The 15696-nt window shown below is 41.1% G+C and overlaps 2 protein-coding genes and 1 long non-coding RNA gene across 7 annotated transcripts in view; 2 read left to right on the top strand and 1 right to left on the bottom strand.

Moving 5' to 3' along the window:
* Nucleotides 1-130: 130 nt before the first annotated feature.
* Nucleotides 131-9737, top strand: PUS3 (pseudouridine synthase 3). 3 transcript variants are annotated; one of them, XM_059930108.1, is made up of 7 exons: nt 131-369; nt 988-1200; nt 2496-2625; nt 7235-7655; nt 7771-8336; nt 8901-9091; nt 9208-9737. In XM_059930108.1, the coding sequence occupies exons 4-7, from the start codon at nt 7281-7283 to the stop codon at nt 9516-9518; spliced, it is 1443 nt and encodes a 480-aa protein (XP_059786091.1). In that variant the 5' UTR covers nt 131-369; nt 988-1200; nt 2496-2625; nt 7235-7280; the 3' UTR covers nt 9519-9737. The 3 variants fall into 3 exon arrangements, with proteins under 3 accessions (XP_059786091.1, XP_059786093.1, XP_059786092.1); XM_059930110.1 differs by having other exon boundaries at nt 2511-2625; XM_059930109.1 differs by lacking the exon at nt 2496-2625.
* Nucleotides 3168-15312, bottom strand: HYLS1 (HYLS1 centriolar and ciliogenesis associated). Of its 2 annotated transcripts, XM_059930112.1 has the most exons (4): nt 15216-15312; nt 11912-11961; nt 6603-6720; nt 3168-4471 (listed from the first exon to the last, which is right to left on the bottom strand). In XM_059930112.1, the coding sequence occupies exons 3-4, from the start codon at nt 6614-6616 to the stop codon at nt 3544-3546; spliced, it is 942 nt and encodes a 313-aa protein (XP_059786095.1). In that variant the 5' UTR covers nt 6617-6720; nt 11912-11961; nt 15216-15312; the 3' UTR covers nt 3168-3543. The 2 variants fall into 2 exon arrangements, with proteins under 2 accessions (XP_059786095.1, XP_059786096.1); XM_059930113.1 differs by lacking the exon at nt 6603-6720.
* Nucleotides 15313-15550: 238 nt separating this feature from the next.
* Nucleotides 15551-15696, top strand: part of LOC132369564 (uncharacterized) — a 139057-nt gene continuing 138911 nt past the window's right edge. For both annotated transcript variants that reach the window (XR_009504449.1, XR_009504447.1), the window contains exon 1: nt 15551-15632. This is a non-coding gene — a long non-coding RNA (uncharacterized LOC132369564). The remainder of the gene's footprint in view (nt 15633-15696) is intronic.

The following is a 15696-nucleotide window of genomic DNA, read 5'->3' on the forward strand; positions in this document are numbered from 1 at the left end:
GAGTCGGGGAAGGAGGGCGGGGTCCGCGCAGGAGGGAGCGGGCTGTAGTGGTCTGCCAGTCCCCCAGTCAGCGCCAGGCGCTGGAAACCCGGCAGGGGCGTTATCGTGGTGAACTTTCGCCCGCGGCTGACCTCTGCTGAGCCAACAGCAGCGTGGGACTCTAAGCGGCAGCAATCTCCGTACGGATTCGAGAGTCCTACCTCTCCTACCCCACCACCCTCTCCCCAGACTATTCTCCTGGTGGTGAGGCAGGACCCCTCCACCCCGCTTCAAGCTCTCGTGCCCGCGTCCCCCCGAAATTTCCGCTTCTGTGTTGCAAGATGTCAGAAAGGCTAGTGAATGGCATAGGAAAGTGGAGAGTCAGAATTGGTGAGTTTCATCTGACAAATGAATTCGAATGCGAAAGATGCAGAGAGGAAGTAAAGTTGTTTAAGCTCTAACTACCGTCCCTGTTACTAGATACCTGTGATGTTTCCACATACTGGCTTATTTTCATTTTAATTCTGATACGCGCCTCTTGGTAAAGCAATCCGGAGAAAACCGTTTCCCTTTCGGTACAACCTTCACCTCCTACCTTCACCTGCATAATCCGGGATAGATTCTGTGCACTAATGACTGCTAAATTTGGACAAAAGAACCAAATCCCCACCCCTCCCCCACCGCCAGTTTTCTAACTGGAATCTTGCGGTTTCGATCAGCATCTCTAGAAAAACGCACAAACAAAACCTAGTTATGATCTCTCCGTGGTACTGAAGCAAGACTCCCCATCCCTGTTCGGTCACTCTCGGACACCTCAGTCGTCTGTTTTGAGATGATCACATTCCTTTTCAGCCTTTCCATGTGGATTCTAATTGTAAATGTTTTTGACTCTCAATGATAACTTTCTACTAATTTAAGTACGAATAAAATCAGACCAAGTTCTTTAATTTTAGTTTTCTATTATTTTAGCGCACTAGAAATTATCCTTTTATTCTTGTCCTACCGCAGGACCCAGATTCTGCCTTGTTGGAGGTGGACGAATGGTGACTAGATTAGAAAACATTAGGCAGATTTCAGCGTCAAGCCTGCACTCCCGGCTCTTAGAACTACATTTCCCATGAAGATGGACTACATTTCCCATGAGGCCCCGGACGCGCGCGTAGACGACGCAAAGGGACAGCTTCCTGTCTCGAGAAAAGCTGCGTGGCCGACGACCGGAAGGTAAATGTGGGGGTTTTGGGGTGGGTTATTTTCTGGGTCCTTCAAAGGGGAACGGGCAGATGGACAAACAGATGGACGTTTCTTTCTTCCCTCTAAGCCCCTGTTCCCATACCTTGATCTTTTCAGGAAAGCACTCTTTAGAGCATGGAAATGGGAACTCGCTAAAGACCGTGTTTTTGTGTCTGGTGCTTCTTGGAGCACTTGTCAGAAACGTGCAGCAGTAGGAGCTTCTTTAATTCGATTCCTTGAGGGCCCTGGGACTGCGGAGTGTAATCTCTTCTGCCTCAGTTAGACTTTTGTTTGCTCATAAAACGAAATATTAGTAGAGGTCGGGATCCCAGTAGTATGTGGGGTGGGCAGGCGTGGCAACGATTTTCAAATTGTTTGGGGGATTACTTTCCAGTATTAATGATCATAGTGCGTCTTTCCTAATCCTTTGGCTATTACCCCTGCTTCCTTCTTTGGTTTAAAAGTTTATCATGGGCAATGCTCTTTCTACTATTTACACTGGTTACTAATATTTTCGAGACTAAATCTTTTTAACTTCAAAAAATACATCGAAAGTCTAGCGACGGCTGCTTTAATATTTACAATCAATGCTTAGCGCACGCACGAAATTCCTTTGTGGTGATTTGGTGGCCCCCCTCCAGGTATTACATGGCTGTTTGGGAACCACTCTGCTTCACCCGTCAGGAGTCCTCTTTTCCCCAAAATGTCTTACTACTCGCTTAACCCGTTTGGACTAGTTTTTCGGTTATATAAGGGGTTGAACTAGATAATCACTTCGGAAACTTTTTGATCCGGTAATATTGGTCTTTGAGATATGAAGATGTAAATCATTGTTTTGCTGTAAGTTGTATGTAAAAAGTGCCATGCGGCTTTTAACTTTTAAAAAAGAGGGGTTTAAATAAAAACTACCTTTAATCCCACCACCTAGAGTTAGGTGTGTTGATCTTTCCTTGTGCCTTGCGTGTGCAGTATGACTGAGATTGTACGGTACAGTTTGCAACTTGATTGACCTAATTTGCATTTTTCTATTAGCTTACCATAGATTTCCAGTGACTAATAGTCTAACGTTTAATTATTTCACTGTTGTTGGGTAGTTTGCAGTTTTTACGTATTTGCAGTGAATGTATCCTACATGTATCTTTGAGTCACTGATTCTTACTTTCCCTGATGAATGCCTAACGATGGAACTGGGTGAGTGAATGAATGAATAATGTCGCTTAAATATTACGGAGAAAATGTATTTTAGCAGATAGTAATGGTCAAGGTCATTCATTTTTGTTACACAGCTGTTTTTTTCCTAGAACAAGTAAGCTATTTCTGCTGTCACTCTTCTGGCTTAAATGCTAAAACTGACAACCTCCAGATTTTAGGTGTTTTTGGACCAGAAGCGTCAGGAACAAATAGATCCAAGTTCAGGTGAGCTAAATTAGTGATTTGGTCTGTACCCTAATAGATCAGATTCATTTTGGTTATTATCTCTCCATCTGGTTCCAGCTGCTAGGAGTTTGAAGTTCTGTTGCAGAGTGGGAATAGCCTTCAAGTGACAGGCATAATTTCTAAGAAAATCTTAGTGGCAAATTATAAAAACTATGGCATTCTAGAAGTAACAAATGGAGGGCAATATATTGCTGAAATAATTCTGAAACAAAACTTGGGTTAGAATCTTGCATGTCACACAGTGCTGTAATTGAGCATCTATTAAAAATTATTAAAACAGTTAGCTGGATTTACTATATTCCTTTAGTAACGAAGGTTATCTATGCTGTTACCTTCCCTCCTTTAGGACTGTGTGTAAAGGGCAGGCTTTTGTTCATTCCCTTTGGCTCTCATTATTTAGGTGGTGAGAGTATGATGGGGAGTATGATTGGAAGCAGAATCATAACCTAGGTTTGAGATCATCTTTGGGAAGTATTTAAGTAACAATAAGGTCAAATTCACAAATTTCCAAAATTCTTTAATAGATAAGCTTACTACCCAGCAACTTTAAAAACACACTCATAAAAACAGCAACTCACACTGGCCAAAGGTAACAAGTTTATAAAACAGAAATAGTGCTGGCTTTGCTTACTAGTCTGACAAAACAGAAAGACCAGGTCTGTTTTTCTTTTCCTGGCATGATTCCTCTTGCAATTGCTAGGTATGAGTGGTAATTTGGAAGTTAAGTGGTATCCGATACCAATGTGACATATACCTAGGAAAGACCAGTGATGGGTGAAGTCCTCACTCTGTTCCATGGTCTTTTGAGTTAGTTGTTTCTATTTAAGTAAAAGGAGAGAGGTTAAGAACCAGGTTATCCCAAACAATGCTGTGAAAGGAGAGACAGGTTAAAAAGACTTAAGAAGGAGAAAGAGGGAAGGGAAGCTTCTTGGGCATCACACCATTTGCAAGGTCACAACGAACACCCCAACGAAGGGCAGATCGTTTCTTCTCAGTTGGTACTAGGTAATTGTTTGGAACATATATGTGCTGAGGCTTGGATTGGTGTTCTGCACGACAAAGCATCTGCTCTCGGACACCCCAGCGTAATTCCTTCCTATGATCTTCACCAGGTAACCGCATCAAGTCCCAGTCTCGTTTATACTCAAAATAGCGGGCTACCCGGTCTACCTTGCCCCGGTTTCGGCTCAACTGGTCCAGCCTTGGGAGTATAAAGGACTTGGGTCGGCTGGCAACGATCAGGTCTTGTTCATAAGCTGGAGAGCCCATTTCTCCTCTTCGTAGACAGCAAATGAGCTGATCTTGAGAAATTCCTTGGTATTCACGTGGTAGACTAAATTTTTGTGAAATATCAACTGGAGATTCCCTGTCATCCTGGAACTGCAGATTCATCAGCCTTTGTCTTAAGTCCCAGACATCCATGTCACTTTCTGTACCAGACTCTGATTCACTGATGATCGACTCATCCGTCACTAATACTTCCCCACCTGGCTTTCGACGCAGCACCTTTCTCTTCATCACGGGCTTTCGGAGTCTTTGGGAGGCCTCTGAGACTGCTTCTGAAGAGGCATTGCTGTCTATATGTGGGTAATGCAGTTGCACAGGAAGAGCAGGTCGCGTTCCTGGGGTTACTGAGGCTTTACTGTAGGGATCACATGGGATGCACTGGGCTGCTCTCCTGACACCCCCCTCACCCTGCCCTGCACAGATACGGGTAAAAGCTGTAGCAGCTGCTAACATTCGTTCTTCTGGATCCATATTGGCCCATTTTTGTCCATCAGGTCCCACAAGTTCCTCCACTGCTTCCCCTACACTGTAGGACCTTCTGCAAGAGAAAACACCGATCAGTTTTCCAGTAATAAATTTCCAGTTCAAAAATCGTTCATTCCCTTCTTGTGTACTATTTTATAGCAGTGAAATGGAGAAAGAATGGCTAAGGCAGTCATAAGTAGAACAGTTAAGTATATAGTAAAATACAGATTAGTACGGGCAGTAGGGGAGCACTTTGGAGGGGCATTAACTCAACTCGAGCGTTTATTAACCGCTTTCATTTCCACTCTCTTCTTATTCACTCCCACTTTTACTGCCTGGTAGTCTTGCCACCTTTAGTAGCTCCTAGGATAGGTGAGTTCAGGCATGAGAAAAGCTCAAGAGACTAATGATATGGGGCACGATACTTAATGTACATTATGTAACTTGTACTTAGAGGGACACTTTATGTATCCAGCACTGTTTTTCGTGCTTCACATTTATTAAATTCGTGTAATCCTCACAGCTGTGGGATAGGTACTCTTAGTATCCTCTTTTCACAGATGAGTAACATGAGGCATTGAGAGATCAAACAGCCCAAGGTTACACAGCTAATAAGTGGTGGACCTGGAATTCTAACTCAGGCAGTCTGGATTCAGAGTCCTTGCTTTTAACCATGAGAGTGATTTAATTCAAAAAACCATCACAAAAGCAGTAATATAAATGCATACACTCCTTATGCTTAAGAAATAACACGCCTTCAGCTGCCAAGCTAACTATGTTCATCCCAACAGCCTGTCACTGAATTAACTTTTAGTACCCAAACCAACCAGTCAAATACCCAATGCCAGCTTCCTGACTGGATCTAGAATAGGTATCTACTGCCCAGTATTTCCTGTGTCTCTACTATTTTTCTTCTTAAGCTGAAAAACGAATACATATACATGTAGTTTAAAGCAAGGACTCCCCACCTCACACCACCCAAACCTAGTTTCACTCTCAAAGGCAGCTTCTTATAATTTCTCCAGTAATTTTCCATATTCATATGCACTTTTATACCATAAAGGAACATATTATACAACTCTTCTGAACCTTAAAGATAGTCTTGGTGATCCAGCTGTTTCAGTACATGTAGACATACTTCATTTTGTTTAAAGGTACACGGAATTCCACTGTAAGGATGTACCATAATTTATTCAGCCTGTCCCTGACTGATTTTAGACTTAGTCTTTTGTTCTTAAAAACGAATGTTACAACAAATATCTTGTAAGTTTTTACATACTTGTGCAAGCATATGTGTACGTTAAATTTCTAGAAATGGAATAGGTGGGTCAAAAGGTATGTATGTGCTCAATTTTGATAGCTGTTGCTAGATGCCCCCTAAAGAAGTTGTACTGAGTGTATATTCCAGATCTTGTTTCTCCTTCCTCTCTCCAAGGTGGTATACTATCAAACCCTCTCCTCTCTTTGCAGTCAGTTTGGTAAAGAAAATACTTCTCATATAAATTGGCATTTATTTAAATTGAATAAATTTGAGCATCTTTTCATACATTTACAAGCTTTTTTTCCCTTTTGTATGAAATGCTTGTTTCCATTTACCTCTCAGGTTGTTGGATTTTTTTCTTGTTGATCTTTATATTAAAACTGATTTATATATTCATGGAATACATACCATCTTTACATTTTTCTTGCCAGTTAGTTATTTACCTTCTGACTTTTTGCTGGTAGAAACATATTTTTAGGTAGTCACATTTTTTTGGTTTTCTACAGTTTCTGGGTTTCTACAGTGCCTTACTTATAAATGCCTTTCCTACTTCAACAAGATTATAAGAAAGTTATCTCATGTTTTCTTCTAGTACTTTTATAGTTTCATTTTTTACATTTAAACTTTTCATCTATCATAGATACAGAAACTCAAAGAGCAAAAAACTAAATGAGCTACCTAGACTTAGGTAACCTAGTCAGCCTTAGAACAGATGTGGAGATGATATTCTTTAACTAAAGTAACCATCAGTCAAAGATTGTCTAGTACTGTCCCAGTATTATAGGTATAGTACAGTTGTCCTCAGATTATTGCAATATGCCAGGAATTTCAACACTGATATCTAAATTATATTATCTAGAGTGACTTTTAACTGCTAGAGGTACAGAAATCTTTTATCAGGACATGCATTAAATTTGACTTAAAGATCTTGATGCTTAATTACCTTCTTTCTGCCATCAAAACTGCTTAAAGTAGGAAAATCTTGACTCCAGATTCTACTTCCAGTATGAAGTACAATCACTGACAAGTTTCTTCCATCAAGCCAGCTCTTATTGTACCACCTTTAAGACGGAACTGAGTATTAGATTGAACATACAAGCCACTGATTTTATCTGAAATATTGGAAAACAATAGAAACTTGGAGTAGACATAAATATTCCATATAAACAGATCTTATGATTGGAAAGATGGGACAAATATAATGAGAAGTCAAAAGGAAATGTTTTAGGGGAAAAAATATCAATAACATCCGTCCTCAGTCGTCTCAGCTCATGAAGAAGAGAGAAATGAAATCTACATATTCCATAAATTCTGACTACTCTTAACAATGCTAGCTGAATATTTTTTGATGCTACTTTCCCTTTCCACTGTGAATTGGCCAGACAGGATGGAAAAGGGTAACAGCTGGATGATCAACCCATAATAAAGCTAATGCTTGTATCCCTGGGCAGAATCAAAAGTCCATCTCCTTTAGGCATCAAATTAAATCTTAGATACTATTTGAACATAATGGAATGATATTGACATCACCAAAGCAATCAGCACTAAAATTGTACCTCTTTACTCTCTTTTCAGATAGGGTGGATCTCTATGATTTGTTTATTCCTGAGGTTGTCTTATCATGGCTGAAAATGACATAGAAAGAATCCAGACTGAGAAACTCCTAAAAAGAGTGCAAGAACTGGAGCAGGAGGTACAAAGACTTAAAAAAGAACAGGCCAACAACAAGGACTCAAACGTTAGAGAAAATTCTTCAGGAGCTGTAAAAGCTAAGCGTGCATTTGATTTCAGCGCTCACAGTCGAAGACATGTAGCCCTAAAGATAGCTTATCTGGGCTGGGGATATCAGGGCTTTGCCAGTCAGGAAAACACAAACAATACAATAGAAGAGAAACTGTTTGAGGCTCTAACCAAGACTCGACTAGTAGAAAACAGACAGACATCCAACTATCACCGGTGTGGGCGAACAGACAAAGGAGTTAGTGCCTTTGGACAGGTAAGGGCCATTGTACTGTTCCACAGAGTGAGCAATACCAATATATTCTAGGTGTACATACTGAGGATTCAGATTATTTGTATCTGTAAAACAATATCTTTCTCTATTTCCACAGGTGATTTCTCTTGACCTACGTTCTCACTTTCCAAAGGGCAGGGATTCAGAGGATTTTAATTTAAAAGATGAAGTCAACGATGCAGCTATAGAGATCCGTTATACCCACATTCTCAATCGGGTGCTCCCTCCAGACATCCGTGTACTGGCCTGGGCTCCCGTAGAACCTAGCTTCAGCGCTAGGTTCAGCTGTCTTGAGAGGACCTACCGCTATTTCTTCCCTTGTGCTGACTTAGACATTGTAACCATGAACTATGCAGCTCAGAAGTATGTTGGCACACATGATTTTAGGAACTTATGTAAAATGGATGTAGCCAACGGGGTGATTAATTTTCAGAGGACTATTCTGTCCGCTCAAGTGCAGCTAGTAGGCCAGAGCCTGGCTGAGGAGAGATGGCAAGAACCCTTTCAGTTATGTCAGTTTGAAGTGATTGGCCAGGCATTCCTTTACCATCAAGTCCGCTGTATGATGGCTATCCTTTTTCTGATTGGCCAAGGAATGGAGAAGCCAGAGGTTATTGATGAGCTGCTGAACATAGAGAAAAATCCCCAGAAGCCTCAATACAGGTAAGTTTTAAATAAATGAAACAAGGAAACACCCAGACCCCCAAAATAAAACAGCTATTGCCCTGAGATATGTAAGAATATATTTTAAAATATTCTTCCTCTCCCCACCATTGTCTAAATAACTAAGTCTCTGATCCTGCCTTCATGAAGCTTTTACTCTTAACTTGTAGAATGTTATGAACATGTAGCAGGGAGTGGTATCTTTTAATTTTCTTCTGTTACTGTTCTATCCCTTCAGTAAGAAACCGGTGTTTGGACCAGGCCTCTTAAATAGTTTTATAGCATTATGGTGGGGCCGAGTCAGCTCACTTCTAGGTGACTTGTTACCACTGAAATTTAATGTAGACCAAGCCTAACTAGTTGATCCATGGTTTGCTGCCTTTTTCTTTTTTTAATTATAAAGTTGTTCCAGGTTAGGGATGGTGTTTTATTTTCTTAACTGTTAGATACTCAATATTGACAAAGTTTTCCCCCTCCTTTTAACCCAACTAATCCTGTTTTTTAAGAATTGTTGGATGGCTGCTGTGTATTCTCATACTCTGTTTCTTCTCTCTTTCTCTCTAGTATGGCTGTAGAATTTCCTTTAGTCTTGTATGACTGTAAGTTTGAAAATATTAAGTGGATCTATGACCGGGAAGTTCAGGAGTTCAATGTTACCCACCTTCAGCAACTCTGGGCTAATCATGCTGTTAAAACTCAGATGCTGTATAGTATGCTACAAGGACTGGACTCTGTTGCGGTACCCTGTAGGACAGGTATGACAGGGAACCAGAGTTATACGGGGTTATGGGGGAGGGAGATTCACATAAAGTTTGGAGGTGATTCTATTGTGGTAAAGTATCCATGTAATGCTTGATTGTATACATTATAGGACCAAAGATGGATGGAGTGATAGAATGGAGAAATGTTAAGCCCTCTGTCATAAAGCAGACCAGTGCCTTTGTAGAAGGAGTGAAAATGCGCACTTATAAGCCCCTAATGGATCGTCCTAAATGCCAAGGATTAGAATCCCGGATCCAGCATTTTGTACGTAGGGGACGCATTGAGCACCCACATTTATTCCATGACGAAGAAACAAAAGCCAAAAGGGACTGTAATGACACACTAGAGGAAGAAAATACTATTTTGGAGAAACCAACAAAGAGAGTTTGTGTTGATACAGAAATTAAAAGCATCATTTAACCGTAGAGAACTCACCAAGATCTAGGAGGCAACAAAAAACCATTAGGCTAAAGAAGTTCTTGCTTGAATAAGAAAGAATTTAAACATTCTTTCATTCCTGTCCAAGAGAATTAGAGATGGAAGAAGCAAAAAGTAATTTTAAAATGGACATATGTTTACATACACCTGGAAACCTGTGCGTTGTGTTCACATTCATTAAAGCCAGATCCTGCAAGTGTCTGATTTGTTGCGCTGTCCTTTTTAAAAGCAAATGAGATATTTACTACTCATCTGAATTCTCATAAAGAGCTTTGCCCAAGTGTCAAAAATTAAAAATACAAAATTTAGTAAGTGATATATTTGATTAACTGGTTTAGTGCCAGGCAAGATACCTGAAAATGACCCAAGTGGGTAAGGCACAGCATCTCTTATGAAGCTTATCAGTCTAGTGCTGTGTGAGCCACAAATTGTCTCTGTTGCATAGTCCTTTTTTTTTAATTTTTTTTAATTTTTTATAAAGGATATTTTTTCTTTTTTTAAAAAATTTATTTATTTATTTATTTATTTATGGCTGTGTTGGGTCTTCGTTTCTGTGCGAGGGCTTTCTCTAGTTGCGGCAAGTGGGGGCCACTCTTCATCGCGGTGCGCGGGCCTCTCACTATCGTGGCCTCTCTTGTTGCGGAGCACAGGCTCCAGACGCGCAGGCTCAGTAATTGTGGCTCACGGGCCCAGTCGCTCCGCGGCATGTGGGATCTTCCCAGACCAGGGCTCGAACCCGTGTCCCCTGCATTGGCAGGCAGATTCTCAACCACTGCGCCACCAGGGAAGCCCCCCCTTTTTTTAACATTTTACACGTGCAGAAAAAACTCTTAGCCCACGGGCCATATAAAAACAGGCCATGCAGTTTACCAATCCCTGGCCTAGTGGTTTAAAGAAAGCTCTTATAAAGAGGAGACATGCAAGCTAAATCTTGCAGAACAAGGGGGAGTCAATTAAAGTGGGGATAAAGTAGCAGAGCTTTAATTGTGTTTAAGGCAGAAGATGCAGCTGTATAAAAGGTTAAAGGTTACAGCATTTGCATTCAGGTAACTGTAAATACAGTAGTACGGCTTCAGAGTGACAATAGCACAGTTAGGAAAGGTAAGCAAGGGTCATGTTTTAGAGCCTTGTAGGCCTTCCTAAAAAAGCTTAAATTTTACCTTGAGAGGCCACTGGAAAAAAAAAAATTAAGAGCCAGAATTGTGTAGCAAAAATATTGCTCTGGGTTTACTGTGCATTGCAAGAGGGCAAGACAGTGGGACCAATTAAGAGGCTGTTGGAGCAATCAAGGAAATAGATGATGACGGCCTAGACTAGATTTGCAGAAAGGGGAACGGACACAAATAGGTGAATTTGAGATTAAGAAAGGAGAAGCAACAGGACTTCGTGGTTGAGTGAGTGTGACGTTTAAAGCAGGGACCTTTCAGGATAACTCCTACATTTCAGATTTAAGCACATTCTGGAGACACACACTAGGACAGGAAAATGAGGTGGGGCTTTGCTTGTTCTCAAAGTTGATAAGTAACCCTCAAAATATGACTTATAAACACCAATATTCATTCAGAAGAGTTTAAAGTTCTCTTAAATAATACATTATCCTTTATAGCAATTAAAACAATAAACATCAAAGTAAATGAAGTCAGACCTTCTGCCTCAATAGTAACAATTTTCATCACATCAGAGTGCATTGCTAGTCCACATTTATGATATAATACTATATACTATATGAGATCCAAAGTTTTATTTACCGCCAACAAATAATTAGTTTGTTCCTACCTATATTCAAAACTCCAGGTATACAAATATGATTTATACCCTCAAGCTGCTAGGTAAAATATAATAATAGATGGGACAATTAGAAACAATACTAACATAGAAATAGTACACTGATGCTCAGTAGTGAATGGGCCACAGAAAGAAGACTTCACTGAAAGGGTTCCAAGTTTAGGAAATAAAATAGTATAAGGAAGTGAAGTGACCCTATAGTTTTGAAGAGCAAGAAGACACAATAGCTTTTACATTCTAGCAGAGTAGGAACCAGAAAAGAGCCCCATTTTAGAGATGGGGAAATAGCTGGACGAAGTAAGATTTTTTCTAAATTGCCAATTGTACGATCCAGGTCTTCTGGAGTTTGAATCACGTCATCAGTTTTTGGGACTTGATCTGCCAACATTTCATAATACCCTAAATGTCCTTAAAATATGATTGCTTTCTCCTTTAATTTTGATGTAAAGATAGCGTAAATGTCCTTAAAATATGACTGCTTTCTCCTTTAATTTTGATGTAAAGATAGCGTAATCACTGAGCATAGCAAAATATCCCCACTTAAATATGTAAAGACAAACCAAAGCATTTTATTTTTTTCAGGTTCCTACCTTATTTCAATGTACTTTCACTGGCATTAGTTTTCAAGTCAAAGAAAAACCTAGAAAAGAACAGAGTTTAGGGAATCACTCAAAAAAAAAAAATCAACTATAAAGAAATGATACATGGGACAAAAAGCACTAACTAAAAAGCCATGCTTAGCAGATTCTACAGAAGCAAAAGAGAGGATCAGGGTCTTTGATCTTCTTTTTTAAAAATATATTTATTTATTTATTTTTGGCTGCGTTGAGTCTTCGTTGCTGCATGCAGGCTTTCTCTAGCTGCAGCAAGTGGGGGCTACTCTTCGTTGCAGTGAGTGTGCTTCTTACTGTGGTGGCTTCTCGTGCTGCAGAGCATGGGCTCTAGGCGCGCGGGCTCAGTAGTTGTGGCTCACGAGCTTAGTTGCTCCGCGGCATGCGGGATCTTCCTGAACAAGGGATCGAACCCATGTCCTTAACCACTGCGCCACCAGGGAAGTCCAGGGTCTTTGATCTTAAGTGAAACCCTTTCAAGGTTAACCAGGTTATATTATCAAATCTAGAAGAATAAGGATCTAATGACATTACTTTTGGCAGTTACCCACAGAAAAACTCAGGACAATCATCATAGATGAAGCAAATCAGAAGTCCCAAAATGTAACTTTGAAGAATTACTTCATTTATCTGTATTGTATAATACGTTGTATAAATTCCAGAGTCAGACCGATGGTAGGCACTAAATGAATGTGAGGAGTAAAGTAGGGCTTAGCTTTTTCTTTCTTCACTGGAAAAATGGAAGGAATTATTTCAACAGGTTGTGAAGTTTAAATGAGATTTTATATGTATATGTTTTTATAGATATTACATATGTAATATATATAACATGTAATATACAAGTATATATATTATGTATATAAATAAAATGGTGCTTTGTGAGAAGTGTTACACCATTCATTTCAATGTTCATGCAATACAAAACTACCTACTAAAAAGATAAACACAGAACAGAGGAAAGTAGGGACAGAAATGGAACAGGACTCTGGGCTGGAATGGGCTGGAAGAATTCCAATACTAAAGCCCAAAGAGATTTTTTTATGGCATGTGTAGTATACTATACTATGATTAACATGTTTTCTTTGCAGTTAAATTATTGTACACTTTTTCTTTCTCGAATGTATGAAGAAGATAGGTGTTTGCAAATAATAAAATATAAAATTTAATAAGGTCCACAAGTAGCTGTCAGTTTTTTCTTTCTTTTTAATATAAAGACCTGATAATCCTTTCTCCTTACTTAGGGGGAAACTTTCACATAGAAGCTAGCACAGCTTGTATTCTGTAGATAAATACAGATGATATTGACCAAAATACCCAACAGTACCTTCTGGTCAAAATCTTAAGCAATTCTGTGTCCCATGTTTACCTAGTTGCAAGTGAAAGGAAGGGAAGGATTTTAAATTGGAATAGCGGGGCTGGATCACTAGTTAGATTCTAAACTTTGCTGGGAGGCTATTGCAGATTTAGAACAAATTTCTCTACCTCTCGGAAGGAAAGCATGCAGCTTCAAGAACAGAAGTATTAGAACAAAAGAAAACAAAACACCCTAAAAAAGACAACCATAATCCAAAGAGACAACAAACAAGTGGAAATACTGTAACAGGTTCAAAATCACTAATTCAAATTCCTATTAGAAGGCTATTAAAAGGTACAAACACCAGCAGAATAGGGAAAAGACAGATGATTTACTGAAGAAATAATGACTAATAAACATAGAAAAAGATGTTTCATCTCATTAATAATGCAAACAAAAACATTAAGCTATCCTTCTAGATTGGTAAGACTTTTCAGTACCCAGTGCTGGCTGGAGTGTGGAGAAATAAGTACTCTTACACTGTGTACTATGTGTGGGGGGAGGGTGCGGAGGGGAGATGACAGTTTTTCTAGAGGGCACTTTGGCACTATGAATCAGAATTTAAAATGTACCATAATTTCTAAGCCACAATCCGTTTCCAAGAAATTATTCTAAGGAGATAAACTGGACAAGAACGCAAACATGTACATGTACAAGTAACCACTACCATGCTATTTTCTGTTGATGAAGAAATTGGAAAAACAAATGTCCATCATTAGGGGATAGGTTAAATAATACATGGTATAGTAGAGCCATAGCAAGAAATACCATGCACCCATTAAAAAATGATAATGCAGGGACTTCCCTGGTAGTTCAGTGGCTAAGACTCTGCACACCCAATGCAGGGGGCCTGGGTTCCAGCCCTGGTCGGGTAACTAGATCCCAGAGGCCGCAACTAAGAGTTCACATGCCACAATGAAGATCCCGCGTGCCACAACTAAGACCCGGCGCAGCCAAATAAAGAAATAAATAATTTTTTTAAATGATAATGCATATCTACATTTGGCATGGATCAAATCACTTATTCCTAAACTATTAGGGACTAAATAAGGCATAATCTGCTTTTTAAATGAATATACTTTGTTATATTCAAAATACACAATTATATAAAAACAAATACATTTTTCCAATCATGTAAATATATACTCATAATGAATACATCTTAAGTAAACCCAAATATGAACACTGATTTTTTTTTTTTTTTGATCTGTGGCTGATGGAATCTCGAGTATTTTCTTCCTTTTTAAATATGTACTTAACAGTGCTTGGATTTATTTCTACAAATACTGAGATTGTATACTTCTTATAACCAGAAAAAAAAAAAGTTGTTTTTCTTTCTTCATTCTGGGGCAGGACTATAGCATTCTTCAATTTTACACACTTTCCTAACTCATTAGGGAAAGAGCTTCTCGCACTGTGACATCCGGAAGTTCATAAAAGGTGAAACTAGAGGGAGAGACTTTTCTCCCTTCACGACGACAACAAAGACCAGCGTCTGCACCAGCTGGCCCGGGGCGTGGTTATCGTCTCGGACGCTCACGGCCTCCGGGGAAGCCGGCTGCCCCGCGGGCACCGGTTCCGCCGCCCACAGGCCCCTCGGCCCCGTCCACCTCGCAGAGCGGCGACCAGAGAGTGCTCGCCGCTACGGGCGCCGGGTTGGCAGTGGACCGGCAGCTGGCGCACATCGTGACCTCGGGGGGTCGAACGCGCCGGGGGCACGCACGGCGCCGCTCACACGTGCCTCCGCAGGCCGCACAGCTGGGCTCGGCCGGAGCGTCAAGGCTCCGTACGGCGCGCTGGGGAGACCGGCAGCCAGGGGAGGGAAACTCCAATGCCGCGCTACTCAGAACCTGACCTCTCCACAGCTGTGGGCGGGCGGGCGGCCCTGGGGAGCCCGTGCACCATCTCTCCCCGCTTTTGCCCGCTTACCGGTCCAGCGGACGTCCAGCGGCCGCACCGAGTCCCGCCGCCCCGCTACCGTAGTACCGCAGGTTTCAGTTAGCGTCCCACAGCTCGCGCAGGCGCACAGCCCTCAAACGCGCCCAGGCTACCGTTAACCGCCCGGCCGCCCAGATTTAAACCCGAAGAGCGAACGGCCCCCCTCGGCCCCGCCCTCCTCCTTCCTATTGGCCCAGAGGGTGAACGTCTTCCAAGTGTACATTCCGATTGGTGCCTATATTCTCTTGGCCCTCCCCCATGGGCGGGAGGAGGTCTGGGACTCCGGGCTTGGATACGGCAGGGCCGCCACCCGCCGAGCTCCAGCGCGTAACCCGGAACCGACGCGGCGTCGCTTTTAGGTGTCCCCAAAGGGGAGGAGAGGACTCTCAAGCTTCGGTTAACAGCGAGGTAGCTGGATTTGGAGAGAGGTGTTCTAAACGTTCCGTCCACCTCAGGGGAATCAGTCTCCTCC

Source organism: Balaenoptera ricei, chromosome 8 (assembly GCF_028023285.1).
Source record: "Balaenoptera ricei isolate mBalRic1 chromosome 8, mBalRic1.hap2, whole genome shotgun sequence".
NCBI classification, from domain to species: Eukaryota; Metazoa; Chordata; class Mammalia; order Artiodactyla; family Balaenopteridae; genus Balaenoptera; species Balaenoptera ricei.

Coding starts and splice junctions, on each gene's coding strand:
- PUS3 (XM_059930108.1), top strand. CDS start 7,281: ATGGCTGAAAATGACATAGAAAGAATCCAGACTGAGAAACTCCTAAAA. Junction 8,337..8,900: donor CCCCAGAAGCCTCAATACAG/GTAAGTTTTAAA, acceptor CTTTCTCTCTAG/TATGGCTGTAGAATTTCCTT. Junction 9,092..9,207: donor TGCGGTACCCTGTAGGACAG/GTATGACAGGGA, acceptor TATACATTATAG/GACCAAAGATGGATGGAGTG.